The 18,017-nt window shown below is 33.0% G+C and overlaps 4 protein-coding genes and 1 long non-coding RNA gene across 8 annotated transcripts; 3 read left to right on the top strand and 2 right to left on the bottom strand.

Moving 5' to 3' along the window:
- Positions 1 to 4,356: 4,356 nt before the first annotated feature.
- Positions 4,357 to 6,175, bottom strand: LOC126917078 (replication factor C subunit 5). The gene is made up of 8 exons (XM_050723526.1): positions 5,983 to 6,175; positions 5,836 to 5,900; positions 5,627 to 5,754; positions 5,387 to 5,549; positions 5,161 to 5,320; positions 4,887 to 5,098; positions 4,741 to 4,818; positions 4,357 to 4,672 (listed from the first exon to the last, which is right to left on the bottom strand). The coding sequence occupies exons 1-8, from the start codon at positions 6,018 to 6,020 to the stop codon at positions 4,527 to 4,529; spliced, it is 990 nt and encodes a 329-aa protein (XP_050579483.1). The 5' UTR covers positions 6,021 to 6,175; the 3' UTR covers positions 4,357 to 4,526.
- A 128-nt stretch (positions 6,176 to 6,303) lies between these two features.
- On the top strand, positions 6,304 to 8,902 carry LOC126917093 (26S proteasome non-ATPase regulatory subunit 6-like). The gene is made up of 2 exons (XM_050723558.1): positions 6,304 to 7,473; positions 8,083 to 8,902. The coding sequence occupies exons 1-2, from the start codon at positions 6,319 to 6,321 to the stop codon at positions 8,797 to 8,799; spliced, it is 1,872 nt and encodes a 623-aa protein (XP_050579515.1). The 5' UTR covers positions 6,304 to 6,318; the 3' UTR covers positions 8,800 to 8,902.
- LOC126917036 (uncharacterized) lies at positions 8,897 to 15,330 on the bottom strand. Of its 3 annotated transcripts, XM_050723415.1 has the most exons (19): positions 15,186 to 15,330; positions 14,946 to 15,073; positions 14,757 to 14,879; positions 14,531 to 14,682; positions 14,157 to 14,473; positions 13,907 to 14,085; positions 13,349 to 13,840; positions 13,006 to 13,236; positions 12,720 to 12,928; positions 12,396 to 12,659; positions 11,840 to 12,318; positions 11,604 to 11,771; positions 11,319 to 11,532; positions 11,071 to 11,244; positions 10,810 to 10,993; positions 10,551 to 10,749; positions 9,564 to 9,702; positions 9,312 to 9,496; positions 8,897 to 9,240 (listed from the first exon to the last, which is right to left on the bottom strand). In XM_050723415.1, exons 1-19 carry the CDS (start codon positions 15,284 to 15,286, stop codon positions 8,910 to 8,912), a joined length of 4,269 nt encoding a protein of 1,422 aa, XP_050579372.1. In that variant the 5' UTR covers positions 15,287 to 15,330; the 3' UTR covers positions 8,897 to 8,909. The 3 variants fall into 3 exon arrangements, with proteins under 3 accessions (XP_050579372.1, XP_050579371.1, XP_050579374.1); XM_050723414.1 differs by having other exon boundaries at positions 13,349 to 14,085; XM_050723417.1 differs by lacking the exon at positions 8,897 to 9,240 and having other exon boundaries at positions 9,318 to 9,471; positions 13,349 to 14,085.
- Positions 10,442 to 11,339, top strand: LOC126917097 (uncharacterized). Its single transcript, XR_007710856.1, has 2 exons — positions 10,442 to 10,586; positions 11,139 to 11,339. It is a non-coding gene; the product is annotated as an uncharacterized LOC126917097 (long non-coding RNA).
- Positions 15,331 to 15,651: 321 nt separating the features above from the next.
- LOC126917059 (tRNA-dihydrouridine(20) synthase [NAD(P)+]-like) lies at positions 15,652 to 17,680 on the top strand. Of its 2 annotated transcripts, none has more exons than XM_050723472.1 (5): positions 15,652 to 16,045; positions 16,122 to 16,635; positions 16,719 to 16,964; positions 17,030 to 17,374; positions 17,448 to 17,680. In XM_050723472.1, exons 1-5 carry the CDS (start codon positions 16,033 to 16,035, stop codon positions 17,554 to 17,556), a joined length of 1,227 nt encoding a protein of 408 aa, XP_050579429.1. In that variant the 5' UTR covers positions 15,652 to 16,032; the 3' UTR covers positions 17,557 to 17,680. The 2 variants fall into 2 exon arrangements, with proteins under 2 accessions (XP_050579429.1, XP_050579428.1); XM_050723471.1 differs by having other exon boundaries at positions 15,652 to 16,035.
- The last annotated feature ends 337 nt before the right edge of the window (positions 17,681 to 18,017 follow it).

The raw sequence follows: 18,017 nt of genomic DNA on the forward strand, positions 1-18,017 counted from the left end.
GTGCTTCAATTTCTAAGCATCAGGGGATCCTGTCGAGCCGCCCCCAAAGCAGAAAACGAATCGATAAGCCGGCGGGAATCGGGCAAGAAATATTCGCGTGAAACACGCCATTTTAAACACCGACTAAATTACCGAAGCGCGTGAGAAAACGAAGTGGCCGATTTCTTTTTACATTTTCCTTTCCTTTTCTTTTTTTACTTCGAGTTGCGACGTGGTTCGTTGCGAGACAAACTTAATGTTGACGTTGAAGAACTCCATCCTTGCCACCGCGAGCGATCTCGACGCTATTTTCAGCTCAACCCTGAATCTTAATGAGCGTTACAATCATGCTACTAGAGTAGGCACCTCTAGAGTAGGGACCTCTGTCGAGGTTCTTGGACGAATTTAAGAATCCTTCCACGCACGGCACGCTATATCTCGTCGTCGTAATTCGCTTTCTCTTACGAAAGATTGCTATCATTCGCTTATAAATCTCTTTATACGCTATGAGATTGTCGAGGATGAAGGTTTTAAAAAGTGCATTACGATGCAGAGATAACGTAATGGAAAATTTAAAACTTGCCCAAAAGCTTTACAAAACAACGTATATGTATAAAGTCGTGATAGTCTTTTTCAAATGTCGATACTTAATATACTTAAGTGTCGAACGACGGTACAACGATAAACGTTCTCTTCAACGTCTTCGAATGACCAATAAACTTATCCAGTCGTTCTACCTCCGAAGAACAGTTTCGTTTGTTAAAGATGAGATATAATCCTAGTCTTTAATTTCACGCGCAATGCCAATTTTCAGACACCAGTTTTATGGCAATCGACGCCCTGGTAAGTTCGTTCCGTTCTATATTTAAAAAGCAGCGCAAAAAGATTTACTCTCTTCGCTGCCAACGGATCGATGCTGTGAGCAAACAGCGAACACTACGTCAAAATCGTGCAACGTTAGTATTCATCCGAAGGGAACGTTTATTGCGCTTTACTGGCTTCGAAACGAAGAAAAATGTCATCGACATTGCGCAGAGCGAGTTTTTCTGAGTGACTTGCACTCTCTACTCGATCTCGGAAACTATACATATATCATTTAACGAGGAGCGAACAGAGATCAAGGACGATCAAGAACGCGTAGAAACGCTCGAATATCATGGAATATATGCAAGGAGAGACTCATGCTCGATTGCCTGTATCTCCATGGTTAGAGATGGTTAGCGATGGTTAGAGATTGAAACGTGGTCGCGGAAAGAATTGGTTGGATTTATGGCCGATCGAAGTGGCTTCGTGCTTCTTTCTTCTTTCTCTTCTTTCACCTTTCTCTTATTTTTCTTTCTCCTCTCCTTATTTTGTACTTTTTCTGTTTTTGTATCGACATTGATACAACCCGACGGAGGGTAGACTTTCTTTCTACCAGTGTCCAGATACTTGTATATCGAAAGTCTTTGGAAAGTCGAAATCTCTGAAATTAGGCGGAGATCTTAGCTATAGCATTATCTAGAGTTTAGTAATGGACTGTAGATCGTAACGTGGGATGGCAGAACGAAATGCATATTCACCACACCGAATCTCGTTAATATCCCTAAGAGACACAGAGCCACATAGTTCTGCCTTTCTTTTTCCATGGTTCTAGTCGAAAATACGTATCGCCGTGTAATATCGATGAAGATAAAGAATGCTCCATTCATTTGTATTCATTCTATCTTCTGCATCGAGCATGGATGACACTTGGAAAGTCTTCTTGAAAAAATTCTAGTAACACAAAATTCTGATATAACTCTCTTCGCGTGACTTAAAAAAATTGGCAATAAAATTTCCTTATATTTATTCAAAACTTATTACTTTGCATTTACTTAAATGTCTGAATGACTATACGAATCAAATACTACAATTATCTTATTATAAACGTCAAAATCAAAATGACGAGAACAGTCGATTTCCCAATGAAGCTTTATCAGGTGATTAGCAATGCGATAGTTAACGTTAGAGCGAAGATTAGATACACCATGCAAAGATGTAGTCAAACATAGAAGGGAAGGGTATAGCGGCGCTGATATACTAATTGAATTAGTTATTTCGAAGCAGAAAGTTAAGGGCACGTCTGCGCCAAGTTTTCAAGCTGAAATAACTCGGAGAATCGACGTGCTAGTAAGGGTGCTCGCGTACTCACCCTGCGAAGTTCTTATTAAGCTGAAAGTTTCGTTTGATATCGAGTATGAATATTATTTAATTATTAATCCCAGGGTTCGCTGTTTGATCGATTTCGCTTTTGTAAAACGATTCGATCTCGTGCGAAGTACAAAACGACTGTGATCAATATGAAATAGTTAGCTAGTCAATTCTCGAAAATTCACTACGTACCATCGTACACGCATTACGCTTTATAGTCTGCTCGTTTTTCCGCCGATAAATCTGCGCTCCACTGGTCAGTCCGTTGAAATATTTGAATAGTTTGCATGAGAAAAGGCGTGGAATACAAATTACGAGCAATAGAATCCTTTTTTTACTCGAGCGAACACAAATGGAAAAGAAGAGGTGCGTGTTGTATGCTAATTTGGGAAAGTTTCACAAATGTAAAAAGAAAACGAAGAAAACTTGTACAGTGCATATGATAATTAGAAAAAGAAAGTAAGGAAGGAAAAATTATTACATTACTTCTTAACCGAAGTCGAAGAATAAAATCCTCGGTTGCACGATCCTCCTTTATGTAAAGAGAATATACGTATAACAAGGTCGGCGCAGCACAGTTTATACGTGATATAAGAAGTTATAACGCAAACCTTCCACGGCAGTAGTAGTACCTATATTAATACTATCCGTGGAAGCCTGAATTGAAATTTATACTTTTATTATGATTATTTGTGATTAAATCGCAATTCCGATGTAATACCTATCTAATCAGAACATATAATTCTACAATATTCACATTTCTTCTATTTTACCTAAAAAATAAACAATCAAATTCAATGTCACTTTATTTCAATAAGTTAACTAAAAATTGACGAAATATGGTTGTAACATAAGGAATTGTTCGAGGACCTGTATTCGCTAATGAATTGCGAGGATTCCAAAGAACGAGAGAAAAGGAGAGGAAGCTAATAGCATGCCGGTCCTGTGTCAGGTTATTCTACTTAGGCATAGATATAGACTGGGACGATTTCAGCAGTTTCGCCTCACTTTCAGGACTATGATATATACAAGCAGCTTCTCCATTCACGGCTGTAACAATAATGTACAACGCATTAACACGTGTCAGCGATGTAAATTGAGCGTTGGCGCAAAACCGCACTAGTTTTTCGATACATATTCATTAGTGGTAATCAAATGATTAATATTCCTTCGTATCGTCTAATTTCATCGAGCTTCTCTGATATACATTATTATTAATGCCAACTAATTAGGCGAAGGACGCAATTATAGTTGACGAAACACTCACGGCCGAGTTCCACTCGTTCAAGTGGAAATTCCCTTCAAAATTACGGAACATGAACGGAAATTGAACAAGCCAGCAAGTGTCGTGTTTCGGTAAAAGTTACAAAATATTTCGAGCGTGGAAGCATAATTAAAACTGGATAAAACATACCGTTACCGTGGCATCGATAATGGCACGCGTGTTAAACGAAGAATATTTTATATCAGTCATCGCCAAAACAAATATCAAAATGATCGAAGATTATAGTTCATTGGCGAATTGAAACATAACTTCAGTTATTTTTCGAAAAAGATTTACTGCGCGTGAAATAAAACATAAAAAAGCCATTTTCTCTAAACATGATTCTGAAAAGAAATACACATCTCCGTTCTGAGTATATAAAAGTGTACAATTTGTGTACTATGCATAATGTAATTCAAAGATTTTTAAATTACATAGTTTAAAAAACAAATCAATTACCAAAGTATAAGATCCTGGAAAGTGCAGAAAATAGCGTAGCATTGCATGTTTAGTCTCTAGATATGTTTTTGTCGACATGGTACTTGAATGATCGCGTGCTGATTGAGCGACATTTGTCGGACCACTGTCGGACACTGTTTCACTTGTACGATCAAATGCTATCGTCACACAGTGATTGCACCAGATACATCTAAATACGTCTGTCGGTTACTACTCCGACAAAACTTATCATTTCGGGGATAAGGTTCCTATAACTGTTCCATACACATGAATTATCGAGGATACATGGATAGGACCAAATAAAAATTAACAAGCACTATATGCAACTCGCTTAGATGATTCGACTGATTTGCGATGTAGCCCTTGACAACATATTTTCAGAAATTCACTGCTTTGATACCGTTCACGAAAGAATTTAATTTATTGTAGAATTAAGAAACAAGGTGGATAGGAGCGCGTGGGAGAATCCATTACTTCATGTGTATGGTTTTCTAAAAATCTCGATCTTTTCTTTATTATACATAGTAACAATCGTAAACGATACATTCTTACCGAATTAAGTATTATTCTAAAATTCTTCATACGAACATATAGTGCTTCAAATTCGATATTACCTCAATTCATAGAATTCGATCCTCAAATGTTGTACGCACTAAGAAATCTCGATATCGCGAGCTCTTTGAAATGCTGAAACGAGGGCATTTAATTGTACCGCTTCACTACAACCAATAGATACTCTTTTCTCTATTTCGGCTAGTTTAATTACCAAATCGATAAGTACGGAATCTGGAAATTCGACTAAAACGAAATGATTAAACTAATATCTTTGCTTATTTTTTTATGAAATTGATAACTAAGAGACATACTTTTATTTACAAATAGATGCAGTTCTGTTAATATATCCTGCAATGCCAGTCCTTTCTTTAGTTTTATGTCTTGTATTTCTAAACATGTGTTAAGGCAATCGTAATTTAAAAATGAATAACTATAGTTAATTATATAAAAAGGATACTACAATAACATAATTCATATGATTCATTCAACAACCAATTGATGATATTTTTTATATCAATTGGAAGAGGATGTCCTACACAAGAATAAACATTTTCTTCTGTAACTGCACTGAAAGCAAGCGAAGTACTTTGGAGGACATTCAAAACTTTCCTCATATCTCCTCCACTCAATGTTATCAATGCTTGTTTTCCATCCTCCGAAACATTTAAACTGAAGCATATATAAAAGTGTTAGTAATAGATACAATATTTTATTGTAATTTATATACCTACTTCTCTTCTTTAATAATGGTATCTAGCCTTGGTAAAATTTGGTCTGTAGACAAAGGGCCAAACCTAAATTTAGTGCACCGAGACTGAAGGGCAGGGATAATTTGACTGAGATAATTACATATAATACAAAACCTTACATTGTCTGTGTACTTCTCTATTACTGAAACAATTTTTGCATAGAATGTGTCTTTCATACTTAAAGCAAGTAATTCATGTTACAACTTACTTCTCCTAAGAGCGTTCTGGGCATCCTTTGTCATAGCATCAGCTTCATCAAGGATGATTAATTTAAAACCAGATCTGTACATTGTGCCTGTACTTGCAAAGCTAAGGATCTGTCCTCTAACTATACCAATACCTCTATCATCTGAAGCATTCATTTCTAATACCTGTATGGAAAATAATATTGTATATAAACCATAGTAAGTTGTACAAAATAAAGATGATATATAACAAAGAATCAAACCATTGAATTAAATTGGGCTGGTGTATATAATTTACGTGCACAAGCAAGTATTGTACTTGTTTTCCCTGTACCAGGAGGTCCATAAAAAAGGAGATGGGGAAGCTGATTTTCATCAATGAATTTATTTACTGTGATAAAAAATAGTAATTTAATAAACGAGTGATAATCATACATTTTTGCAATATCATTAAATTCACACATATACTAACTAGTTTTGATGATTTCCTCGTGAGATATCAAATCATCTAATTTTTTCGGTCGATACTTTTCCACCCTGAAAGAACAAAATAACAATGTTATTCTTTATACTTATTCGATTATTTTTGAAACTTCATTGTAGATGACATAAACTTTACCATGGTAAATTGGTGGTTTGAGTAGGTTTCTCTGTCATAGTTTATAATTCAAACTTGTATGATAAACTTTAAAAAGTTACCTAAAAGGTTAGAATCTACACAGGTTTTGGCGCTCATTTGATCAATGCTGGTTACGAGTAACGAAAATGCGCCATTTCTTTATTTGAATAGCACACCCTGATTGGTTGATATATCTATCGAAATACATTATGCAAAATATATTAATAATTCAAATTGTTTTACATCTAATGATAAGCGAACATAAATCGAAAAACAAAAGACTGGCATCCAAAGATCGTATGATATTCGTTAGACTAATGAGCAAAAATAAAAGTCATGAGTAATTCAGAATTGTGTCACAGAACCCCTGAGCATATATTCTTTATCAAAATCCGATTTAAATTAACTCTGCCAAAATACCAAAATGATGAGAACTTAAAAACTGAATTACTCGATATAATAAAACGCGGAAACATGACACGTTACTACGAAGATGTATGTAAGGCATTCGACTGGAAAATTGACGAGAATCTTCTCGATGCAATGAAGCATGAAAACGAGCTTACGTGGAAGGAATTAGAGTCCTCTGATAATTTGACTCTTGAGGACACTGAAAAAAGAAATTGGCGAGAAAAGTTCGAATTCTTTTGTGAAACTGGTAATCTCGATCGTGCCACAGACATTGCGAACTCCGTCATAAACGACGAAACTAATTCATCCAGCATCAAAGTCGAAGCTGCATTCGGTTTGTTTAGAATAGCACACATAAAAAATAATATTCGCTCGATGGGGCAAATAATTACCAAGATAACAAATCTGATGGAAGGTTCTCATGCATCAGGCAGCAATTGGTGTTGTCGTAATAAATTGAAAGTGTACGAAGCTGTTTACTATCTGGCAACGCGAAACTTTCCTCGCGCTGCGTGCCTTTTGCTGGACTGTATCCCAACCTTTGAATCCTATGAACTATTGCCATTCAAAGAGGTCGTAGAATACACAACATTATCAGGAATAATTTCCTTATCCCGATCGCAACTTGATTCTCGATTCAACAATAATGGCCTCCTGCAACAAGCTTTGCTCACTGAGGCTCCCAAATACAGAGCATTTTTTTATTCTCTCTATGATTGTCACTACAAAGAATTCTTCGAAAATCTTGCCTGGATAGAATGCGAGCTTAGAGCAAATCCTTTGCTTCATTTCCATTATCGTTATTACGTAAGAGAGATGCGTTTGAGGGCATACTGTCAGCTATTGCAAGCATACAGGACCATCAATTTAAGTAGAATGGCGACAGAATTTGGCGTGACAGAAGAATACATAGAACAAGAAGTGGCACATTTTATTGCTAATGGTAAATTGCATTGTAAAATCGATAAAGTGGCTGGAATGATCGTTACCATCAGCGCTGCTGGTTGCAACAGAGGGCAAGCACCTGATGTTTCATGCGATCGAGGATTAATTTATCAAAATATCATAAAAAGAGGCGATGCGTTACTTAATCGATTAAAAAAGCTTGGTCAAGTTATAGATTATTAATTTTATGATAATTTATTCTTCAATGATAGTCTGACATGTCATTATATCAATGACAATATTATTATATACATATGTAAGTTTCGTACTCGTGTGCAGTCGTAATTACTGTTACACTTGATCTTCAACCTTAGGTAAACTTTCATAGCTCAGGATTTAAGATTTACTAGGATATTCAAAAATTTTTAACGTCGAATTATGTTTAAAGTAATTCGTATTCCCACAGTATTGAAAAACTTCAAGTCGTTTCGAAATTGATATTCAAACGTGCATTCACTAGTTATTAGTTGTAAGTATAAGCCGGAAGTGATTGAAATATTTGCGTCAAGTATGTCAAGAATCTGACATATTTTTAAGTGTTTAATAGTATCTTAAATAGTATTTGTGAATTAAAAAAAAAAATATGTCTTAAGTTTCTTTTTTACAAATGTTGTAACTAAATAAGTGGCGTTAGGAATCTTCCAGTTCAATAAACCATTTACTTTCTAACCTTATTTAATCCTGTATATATTCTGAAACGTTCTGTTTCGTTTTAACCGAGATAGTAATTATTTTTTTCACAAGTTTAATGAAATAATGGCGAAACGGCTTCTCACGAAATATCCTCGATCTATTTACAAAGGAACCAAAGAAATTAAGCAATCTTTCAATTATTTGCTTGTACTGGACTTTGAATGCACTTGCAAAAAATACGAGAAAATTGACCCGCAAGAAATTATCGAGTTTCCCTGTGCAGCAGTGTCTACGACAAGTTGGGAAGTTGAAAATGTCTTTCACGAGTATATTAAGCCAAAATACCATCCCCAGCTTACTCCATTTTGTACAGAACTTACTGGAATCATACAGGACCTGGTAGACAATCAACCTTACTTTCCAGAAGTGTTTGGAACATTTTGTAATTGGTTAGAAGAACATAAATATTTTAAAGACGGGAACAATTCTGCATTTGTTACATGCGGTGATTGGGACTTAAAGTTCATGTTACCAAGCCAGTGCGAGTTAGAGAATATATCATTACCTAAGCAATTTATGAAGTGGATAAATTTAAAAGGTAGTTTTTGTGATGCAACAGATCATTATCCACGAAATTTAACAGATATGCTTTCACATCTTAACCTTCCCTTGGTTGGAAAATTACATTCTGGAATATCTGACGTAAAGAATATGGTCCAAATAATACAAGCTCTCCAGTCACAGCATAATGTACAATTTAAGATAAATAATGTACATCATGATGTATTAAGGGATATGTTATTAACAAATAAAAATTTTATTGATTAATTTATTTATAGTAAAAATATTGCTGATATAAAAATTAAAAGCTATAGGATAGTAGTATCTGTATCATAAATACTTCAATAAAAAATTAATTCTAAAATTTCAATTTACAATCATTTAACTGTTACTTTTATTTGTACATCAAACTTTTTGTTCTCAGTATAAATTTCAAGAACCGCGTTGAAATTCCGTTCAATTTTTCGTTTACAGTGTATTTTTAGTTGAAAATCTCTTCTAGTAGGTATCATTCCTTCCGCAGGAACGACTTTTAAATACTCCGTATTTGATAAAGCAGTTTCGAACGGTTCTGCCACAGTACAAGGACTTCTTATTGTTACAACTGCTTCTGATCTAGTCGGTGGAGTTAAAATTACAACAGATGGGCTAATGATAAAATCGCTTGCATTCATGCCGTTTTGAAGTGTACTATTTGCTACAAAAGTCCTGAAGATTTCTTTATGTAAACATCAATGTCTATTGAACTTTATGACATTTAAATTATTTATTACACTCACTCTGAGGGTAGGAAACTTTCACCATTTCCTTCATATATCTGACTATTGTCGCTACAAAGAGAATAAAACATTTGTGATTCGTCGGCATTATCGTGAAGAACGGACATAGTCTCATCGGCGCACACTTCCACCGTTAACATTATTTCATGTTGACGAATCCCTTGACAAAGGTCCCCAAGATTTTGCTAAATAATACTTAGATTTATAAATAATTTAATAATTAGAGAAGTTAGTAAATTCCTTGTTACCTACCACTGAATCTCGTATAGCATTTATATCCGATATTAATTGTTCTCCAGAAAAAGTTTTACATAATGGTTGAATAATATTCCTAAAAGTTTCATTTTCATTTCCACTCAATTCGCCTGTTTCTTTCATTTTATTATACAATCTAAAAATAAAAAATAAAAAATTGAAGAGTAGAATAATTTTTTATAAACTTAACACGTTGACTGCCACGCGTGTTTTCAAAGAAATCTTCGTCAGGCTACGCGTGCAGCAGTACCAAGCGTCCGATATTTTAGTAATGCGAGTCGCTCATGTGGTTTGTTCGCAACATTAAAACCACTAACTATTGTTGAATATAATGAAGGAAAGTATGGTATAGATTATTCTGACCAAATGGTTTTTTATGTCATCGCAATTAGAAAAGGAATAAAATGATACAGAAAACTTGGCATTCAACCCCTTCTGGGAATTTCCGTTGTAAACGCTTTAACGGTTTACAAAATTGCAACAAGGAAGAATATAAATATTAGAATATTTAGACAATTATTAGTTGCAAAATTATTAGGGTTGTCTGAAAATACAAAAAATCCTTGTCTTCAACGGAGTCACTATAATATTGCCGTTCGGCAAAAATGATTCCGGAAGAAGCATTAGACGCGCATGCAAACTATGTTATGCAAATAAAAGACGTCGAATAAACCGAACAAAGGCACGAAAGAATTTGAAGAAAACAACAATTTATTGTCCAAATTGTCCCGACCAACCTCAATTATGTATAGAATGCTTTAAAGTTTTACATTCTAAATAATTTTTTTAATAAACCATTTTCGTATTACTTTTATAACAATTCAACAGTTTTATTATTATGGAATATCTTTTCAAATACCTACGACGATCCTTCGGAAGTAGTCAAATAAGCGACACCCGAATATGGGTTACACGACTTGGCCAGAAACTTTGCTGACATCCGAATACGGGTGTCATGGCAGTCAACGTGTTAATATTACTTACCTACGAATTCGCCAACGCGTAGGTTCATCTCCATGGGTAATTAACAGGGTTCCAACATGTGAGACATTAGATCGTTGCAGTAAAGCTAGATCTTCCTTTCGCGGTTCGAATTCCAGAGTCACCCATTGAACATCTTTCGAATTTAGCAAGAATTCGGTTGGATTTACTTGCCAACTCGATGCCATAGTAGGATATACAGCTGAGATTATTAAAAAATAATTTAGAAAATGATCATTTACAATTCATATACTTAAGATACCTTTGGGTATTAATTTGATTTTAACATAGGAACACAGATCTCCAATATTTTGTAATTTGATTTTTGCACGTGGAGTTCTTCCGCACCTTAAAATACCAAGCGATAACCACATTTTTCCGCCTGTGTCTTTAAATGCTTCTGAAATTTCAACTTTGCTATAACCCCCATAACCATATAGAAATAGCTGCAAATGATATATTACAAATAGATTCAAATATTAATTAATTTATGAGAGTTCCAACATACAATACGTTTATTTACCACTTTCGAAGATCCAGGTTCAGACTCTTCTCTTTTTGGCTCATAGTGTCTGAATATTATTTTTCCAGCCGCTGCGCCAATATGATGAGGACTAAATAGAACGGACAGCATCCTACTTTCCAAACCTTGCAGAGCTAATACAATAGCACCAACGGGCTGTCGTTCTCGAAGAAACTGAGAGAATGTCAAATGTTTTTATAAATGTAAAATATTAATTAAATGATATTCCAGTGGATTAAATATATTACTCGAAAATTTTTTTCACTGTCCGATATAATAGCTTGTATCCTTATTTTGTTGTTACTTGTATTACGAATAGTGAATTCCCTAATTTCTGACTTTCCTGTTTTCACGCTATTCCATATCAGAGCAGCGTGAGTTGTTCTGATAGGAATTTTATCGCCAGTAACAGTTAAACCAGATACTGAACTAAGAGGCGAAATTCTGCCAGATACGCCTGACCTATTATTGTGTAAAATGTCAACATTTAAAACTTTGTAGAAGCTTAATATAACATATAATATTAAATTTACTTGTTTGAAACCACGCTATGCGGAGACGATGGAGAACTAACAGGTGGTAAATACTGAGGTGTATCGCATCGAACATTTTCATTTTCTGCCTCTGTATATGTGTTTGAGTCTCCGATTACAGAATAGTAATGATCATCGCCAGCAGCAGTTAATTTAATTTTTGCATACCTATAAATATATGCAAAAATCAATAAAAAGATATTTATATTATATAGGTTTATAAAATGTCCTCTCACATTTTAGGAGTGTCCGTTGTTTGTTGCTTGTATGTAATAAAGAAGCATCTAGTTTCCCTAGGTTGCACAAGTAAATTTTCTGGTTCAACTGAGAAACATTTTGAATTTTTTGTTAATTCAATTTCTTGGATAAATGAAGCTGTTATTAGCGTCGGTATCGTCCCGAGATTAATCACAGTCAAGGATTTGCTTTGTTTGTTAGGAACGACCAAAGGTAAGTCTGTATCAATCGTTTGTATCTTACAAATTCCTACTTGTACAATAAGAGGAATTTCTTGGATTATTATACTGTTCTCTGGAGTACTTTCGTTTTGAATTATTAAAGTGCCAGCGTAACGTTGTAAGGATCGTTGTTGCGTCTCAGTATTTTTTTGCGCAACAGCCTTGCATCGAACATTTGTAGTGCGTACTTCTTGAGATTTAAGAGTAATATATTGTGATTCTTCTGGATTTTCTAAGCTAAATATTGCTGGTTCATTCTACATTGCATTAAAAAGAAAAGATAACAGACATAACAAATAAAATACATATGAGATTAATTAGATGGAATTATCACCTGTAGTATAGAAATTTTGATGGGTACATCGACGTTATTTTTATTTTTTATTGTAATAGGTAAGACTGCCATGCTATTTTCAGCAATATATTGAAAATCTAATTCTTTTTTTTGAGAAGGGTTTGACACGTTTATATCAACTTCTTCGGGTTTGAGACATATAATATGTTTCATAATCCATTCAATTCTTGTTACCATATCTGACACTGTTATGTTTAAAACTGCAATAATTGGTTTACACATTTTCACTACTATTACGGAAATCTGAAATAATTATGTTTTAATTTTTATATTGCTGTAAATTTGTAATCGTCTTTTTTTTACCTTAACATGTTGTTCTGCATTTGGTTTAATAAGAATAACATCTTTCGGCAGTGTAAGTCGGACATTATGCTTATCTCCTTGAATTTGATTTACGCTTAATGCACAAATGACCCATCTATCACTTTTATTTAAGAGTTCAATATCAATTTCTCTAGGTATAGCAACGATACAACTGCACAATTCTTCTGTACCTTTGCCAATGACAACGTCTATAAAAAATAAAAATTAATAAATCATAGAAGAGCAAATTACAGGATGATATACTTATTGCGTTATAGTATCTTACTATTAACATAAAATTCTTGTAAATTTGAAATATTTTGAATTTCTGATCTATCTTTACATGAAACATTTTCCTTTTTTATATTTTCTTTTTTTCCTATTTCTTCTTCTTCAAGACCGGCAGACTTTTCCTCCTGACTAATCATTGCGTTAATTTTCGAAGTATGAGATGATATTTTGTTTTCTGTATAATTTGGGAGAGTTAATTTAGAGTCTTCCAACAATGACTTAAGCTCTAAAAGAGATATTCTTTGAGTGAAGTGAAATATAGGAATAGTTTTAAACTTAATTTATTCAAACAACTTATTAGTTGATTAAAACTTAAAATTTTTAGGAAAAAACTGTACCTTGACTATATAAGGATGGTAAGTTTCCACTACTTAACTCTTTCTTAAGTTCCTGAGAAATCGCCTCATAGTTTATTTTTGTACCTGAGTCAGAATCAAATGAAAGCATTCTTGGAACAGAATGTTTAATATCTACAGTTTCATTAATGATTTTACTATCTAAAGATAATTTTGAAGAAAGATTTAGTAATGCCACATCTTTTCCAAAATTATCTGTATTTTTGTTTGAAGTAGCAGGCATGGATTTTCTACTTGAAGGCGATAATATGTAAGTATCTCTAACTACACTCTTCTCTTGCGCCTGCGTGGATTTTTTCTTTTTCTTTGCCATGATGAGTTGATCCACTAATCTTCGTGGTGTGCCACTATCGATATCCTGTAGTGCTTGAGCGATACTGGTCAAACTCATAATACTTTGCTCTTCCACATCTTTTGTTATATTTGGAATATTTTGAGTTTTATCTTTCGCGATATTGGGTCCAATTGAGGAATCTACAAGAAGAAATAGCCTTTTAGATATACAAGAAATTTGTTTCAATAAATGCAAATAAGTAATACCTTCTGTTACAGAAGAGCAAGTTGAATCAACTAGAGGTATAAGATGATCTTTTTTTTTTGGACTATTTACTGACAGACCCAAACTTGGCCTTTCTACCCCAGTATCCGATAATTCTCCAAAATTTCCACATTTTCTTCTAAAAAATTCACTCACAGATACCTTATGCCCAGCACAGGATCTAAAATTTAATCGTATTTGATTATATTTAATAATATTTACTATGCAAAATATTTGCAATTATGTACTTACTCTACTGATAAATCTAGTTCACCCATGATGCCAGAAAAACAGGAAAAGTTTAAGTATTCTTTTTCAGAAGAAGCTGTTGTGGGAAGAGCATAAGGATAACTTTGTTGCCAGGATGCTTCATCAGCTAACAGTTGACTGACCATTTCAGAAGCTGGACGAAAATCTTCATTACTAAATTGAGCCATGAATTCAGCAGTTGTTGTATCAAATGTCATTTGATTCAAATTTTTACTTGAAGCTAATGATGATAAATTATTTTCTGAACTTCTACTTAATCCGGATGAACGTGCACTGATCTCTTTTGGCTCAAAAACAACCTATATATGACACTCATAAATTATTCCAACCAATTTTTCATAAAAAATTATACTTACACTATTTGCTTTATCCTTAACTGAATGTGAAATATTTTCATTCTGAAGATTAATTTGATTGGAACATACGGATTGACCATAATCAATTAATGTTGAAGGAATGATATTACTAGATAAATTTTGAAAATTCGTATTGTTTTCTTTGTTTGTATCTGCAATGGTAAGAAGCCATATTCGATATTTATCTACAAATAGAGACTTATGTTTAAAAAATTAAGGTTTTTACCATATGTAATAGATGTACTTTTTATATCACTACATCTTTGAAGTAGCTTTCTAGCACATTCTATGTCCAATTTACTCTCACTTTGTTTCTCTACTTCTTCTATTCCACTTACTTCAGCTAAAACTATAAAAATACATTATTTATCATGACCATCAATATAAACTATATAAAACACAGTACAGAATTTACAGGAAGATATACTGTCCAGTATTCCAAGAGATGAGTCAGTAGACTTTCGTGTAATATCATTTTTGTCTTTAACAAATTGTTTACAAATAGCCTCTTCAATACCCCTATCAAGAACATTGTTTTCCAATCTGAAAAAAGTAATTAATTTTTTTTTTTCTAATAACATTTTATAACCATTTGAATTATATCGTATTATTCAGAGCTTGTGAAATACAAAATTTATAGACAAGACAAACTCACGTGCTTTTTCTTTGTACAGTTGAAGTTGCTTGTGGCTGAGGAGTACTTAAAACAGTCACGTCGATAAAATCTGCTTCTGTCGGCTTTAATGGTGTGAACATTATCAAAATTTTCTTTTGTCTGTCGTTCAATCACTATTGACCGCTAATCTCTCATAGATACAATTCGTACACGTTGAAGATTCTAAGCGATTTATCAATCGCCAAATTAATGAAACAAAGGAGAGATTGTACCATATTACTCAACTTAACGTATTGTTTGACAGTTGATCGATCTTAGCGTTCAAATTTGAAAGTATTCTGTGATCATCAAACATAGAACATGAAATTCTTACTATGTTGGACGATTCACATACGGTGAATATAATGAAACTGCCATCTAGCCTAAATATTCCCGAAGCAAACCATTATGTGTATCGTTATTAGAAGGAATCGACATGTGTGACACTGTACTAAATAATTCGTAAAAAGTTATTAATTTTCTGTAAGAGAGATGTTGAAAAGAAAAAATATTTTTATCTTAATAATGCATCGATAAAAAAGTATCGATAAGAAATTATTATAATTATATGTTTCATAGTAAATATCCTAATTCGTTGTGACCGCATTAAAGTTTACATTTTCAAGATCACAATAAAAATTATAACATATTGACAATAGAATGAACGGAAAGGCAGGGATAACGATGGAAAGGAAAAGATTGAATTATGAGAATAAACTTATATTAGCACCTATGGTACGAATTGGTACGCTTCCTATGCGTCTTCTTGCACTTGATTATGGAGCTGATATAGTGTACACAGAAGAATTAATAGACTGGAAATTATTACGATCATTTCGTCGTGAAAATGGTAAGAAAATGTTAGTATTAAAATATTCATCAAAACTAGCTTGATTTAAAGAATTAGAAAAGTTACTTTAATGAATTCTTCTTTAGATGTTTTAGGTACAATTGATTACATAGATAAAACAGATGGTACAGTGACTTTTCGAACATGTCTTAAAGAGAGAAATAAAGTAGTTTTGCAAATTGGTACTTGCGATGCAACAAGAGCATTGAAAGTAGCCAAAATGGTAGAACAAGATGTTGCTGGAATCGATTTAAATATGGGTTGTCCCAAACTGTTTTCCTTGGTAGGAAAAATGGGTGCAGCCCTTCTAAAAGAACCAGAAATAGCTACAAATATTTTAAAAACTTTAGTAGATAATTTGAGCATTCCTGTAACTTGTAAAATTCGTGTATTGCCAGATTTAGATAAAACTTTAGAACTTTGTGAACTTTTACAATCGACTGGTATATCAGCAATTGCGGTTCATGGTCGAACTGTTAATGAAAGACCACAACATATGAACCGTAATGATGTTCTGAAGAAAATATCTGATAGACTTGCTATACCAGTTATAGCAAATGGAGGGTCAAAAGAAATACAAAAATATTCTGATATCTTCAAGTAATGCTTTACTTAAATTTTACCTTTAAAAATACATATATTGTTTGCACAATTTAGAAGTAACTGCAGTTATTTATTTACAGATTTAAGGAAATAACAGGATGCAGTAGTGTGATGCTTGCACGTGCAGCTGAATGGAACTGTTCAATATTTAGTAAAGAAGGTTTACTTCCCATGGAAGATGTAATAAAATCATATTTAAAATATGCTGTGGATTGTGATAATTCACCTTCTAATACTAAGTACTGTATACAAAATATACTTAGGGAACAGCAGGAATCAACATTAGGCAAAAAGTTCCTTAGTTCTCAAACTTTAGAACAAATATGGTATGATTAATGTTGTTAGAATAATATGACCATTTATTATGACATTAATTAGTATCTTGTTTTAGTGATTTATGGAACTTAATTGATTATTGTCTTTCAAAGAAAAAAGAATTTGAAGAAAAAGGTTTATTGGGAAGATCTCAAGTTTCACCTATGAGAGAAGATGAAAAACAGGATGAGGGACAATCATCAAATAAAAGAAAGATTTCAGAGGAGGAGGACGTAACCTTAATGCATTGTGCGTTTTTAAGAAATAATTATGTAACAGATCTTGAACTACCAAAAACTATTTTACATAAATGGACGCAAACTCAAAGGAAAAAAATACCAAATTATAATACACAACAGAAGGGAAAATTATTTCAATCCATCGTTACCGTCGATGGACGGAGATATGGATCATCCTTCTGGTAATAGACAGAATTGTATATTATGTTACATACTTTTATTTTATTAACGTAAATGTACTTTAAATTATTTTAGGGAAAAAAATAAAAAGTGGGCAGAACAAGGTGCTGCTCTGGTTTGTCTTTTTTCCTTAGGTCTAGTCAATAAGAAAGCTCTTGCTACAAACTGTAATGTTCCTTGTTGATAATCTATGAGCAAAGAATAGGAGTAATCAATTATTACATCACGATTTTTAAAAACTGACCTCATATTTTTTTATTAATTTTGTTATTAATAAAACAACATTTTTCTGATACAGAGAAATATAATGTTTTTACTTATCCTTTCTAACAACAGCGTTATATATGAATAATTTTTAATATTTCTAGATGTTTTAAAAATATTACAATATTAACATTACAATATTCGTTTTATAATATAAATTTTTCAGTAACAACAAGAAATCATTATAATCAGTGGTTATCATTCAAGAATAATAGAACAATAATATCAGTGACTATCATTCATAATAGAAATAAAAATTCGTTTTTATATAAATCAGTCTAAATGCTAAAAATATAAAAAAATGTATAACATATCATGATATTATTATTTATAGAAATTTATTTATTAAAAATTCTTACTAAAGACTTAAGTACTTTAACT

Source organism: Bombus affinis, chromosome 6 (assembly GCF_024516045.1).
Source record: "Bombus affinis isolate iyBomAffi1 chromosome 6, iyBomAffi1.2, whole genome shotgun sequence".
NCBI classification, from domain to species: domain Eukaryota; kingdom Metazoa; phylum Arthropoda; class Insecta; order Hymenoptera; family Apidae; genus Bombus; species Bombus affinis.

Coding starts and splice junctions, on each gene's coding strand:
- LOC126917093 (XM_050723558.1), top strand. CDS start 6,319: ATGAGTAATTCAGAATTGTGTCACAGAACCCCTGAGCATATATTCTTT. Junction 7,474..8,082: donor ATATCATAAAAAGAGGCGAT/GCGTTACTTAAT, acceptor TTTTTTCACAAG/TTTAATGAAATAATGGCGAA.
- LOC126917078 (XM_050723526.1), bottom strand. CDS start 6,020: ATGACAGAGAAACCTACTCAAACCACCAATTTACCATG. Junction 5,755..5,835: donor CGAGGAAATCATCAAAACTA/GTTAGTATATGT, acceptor TTTTTATCACAG/TAAATAAATTCATTGATGAA. Junction 4,673..4,740: donor GCATCTATTTGTAAATAAAA/GTATGTCTCTTA, acceptor ATTTCGTTTTAG/TCGAATTTCCAGATTCCGTA.
- LOC126917036 (XM_050723414.1), bottom strand. CDS start 15,286: ATGTTCACACCATTAAAGCCGACAGAAGCAGATTTTATCGACGTGACT. Junction 14,880..14,945: donor ACTGGACAGTATATCTTCCT/GTAAATTCTGTA, acceptor GTATTTTTATAG/TTTTAGCTGAAGTAAGTGGA. Junction 9,703..10,550: donor ACGCGTTGGCGAATTCGTAG/GTAAGTAATATT, acceptor TTTTATTTTTAG/ATTGTATAATAAAATGAAAG.
- LOC126917059 (XM_050723471.1), top strand. CDS start 15,846: ATGAACGGAAAGGCAGGGATAACGATGGAAAGGAAAAGATTGAATTAT. Junction 16,636..16,718: donor AAATATTCTGATATCTTCAA/GTAATGCTTTAC, acceptor ATTTATTTACAG/ATTTAAGGAAATAACAGGAT. Junction 17,375..17,447: donor AGATATGGATCATCCTTCTG/GTAATAGACAGA, acceptor AAATTATTTTAG/GGAAAAAAATAAAAAGTGGG.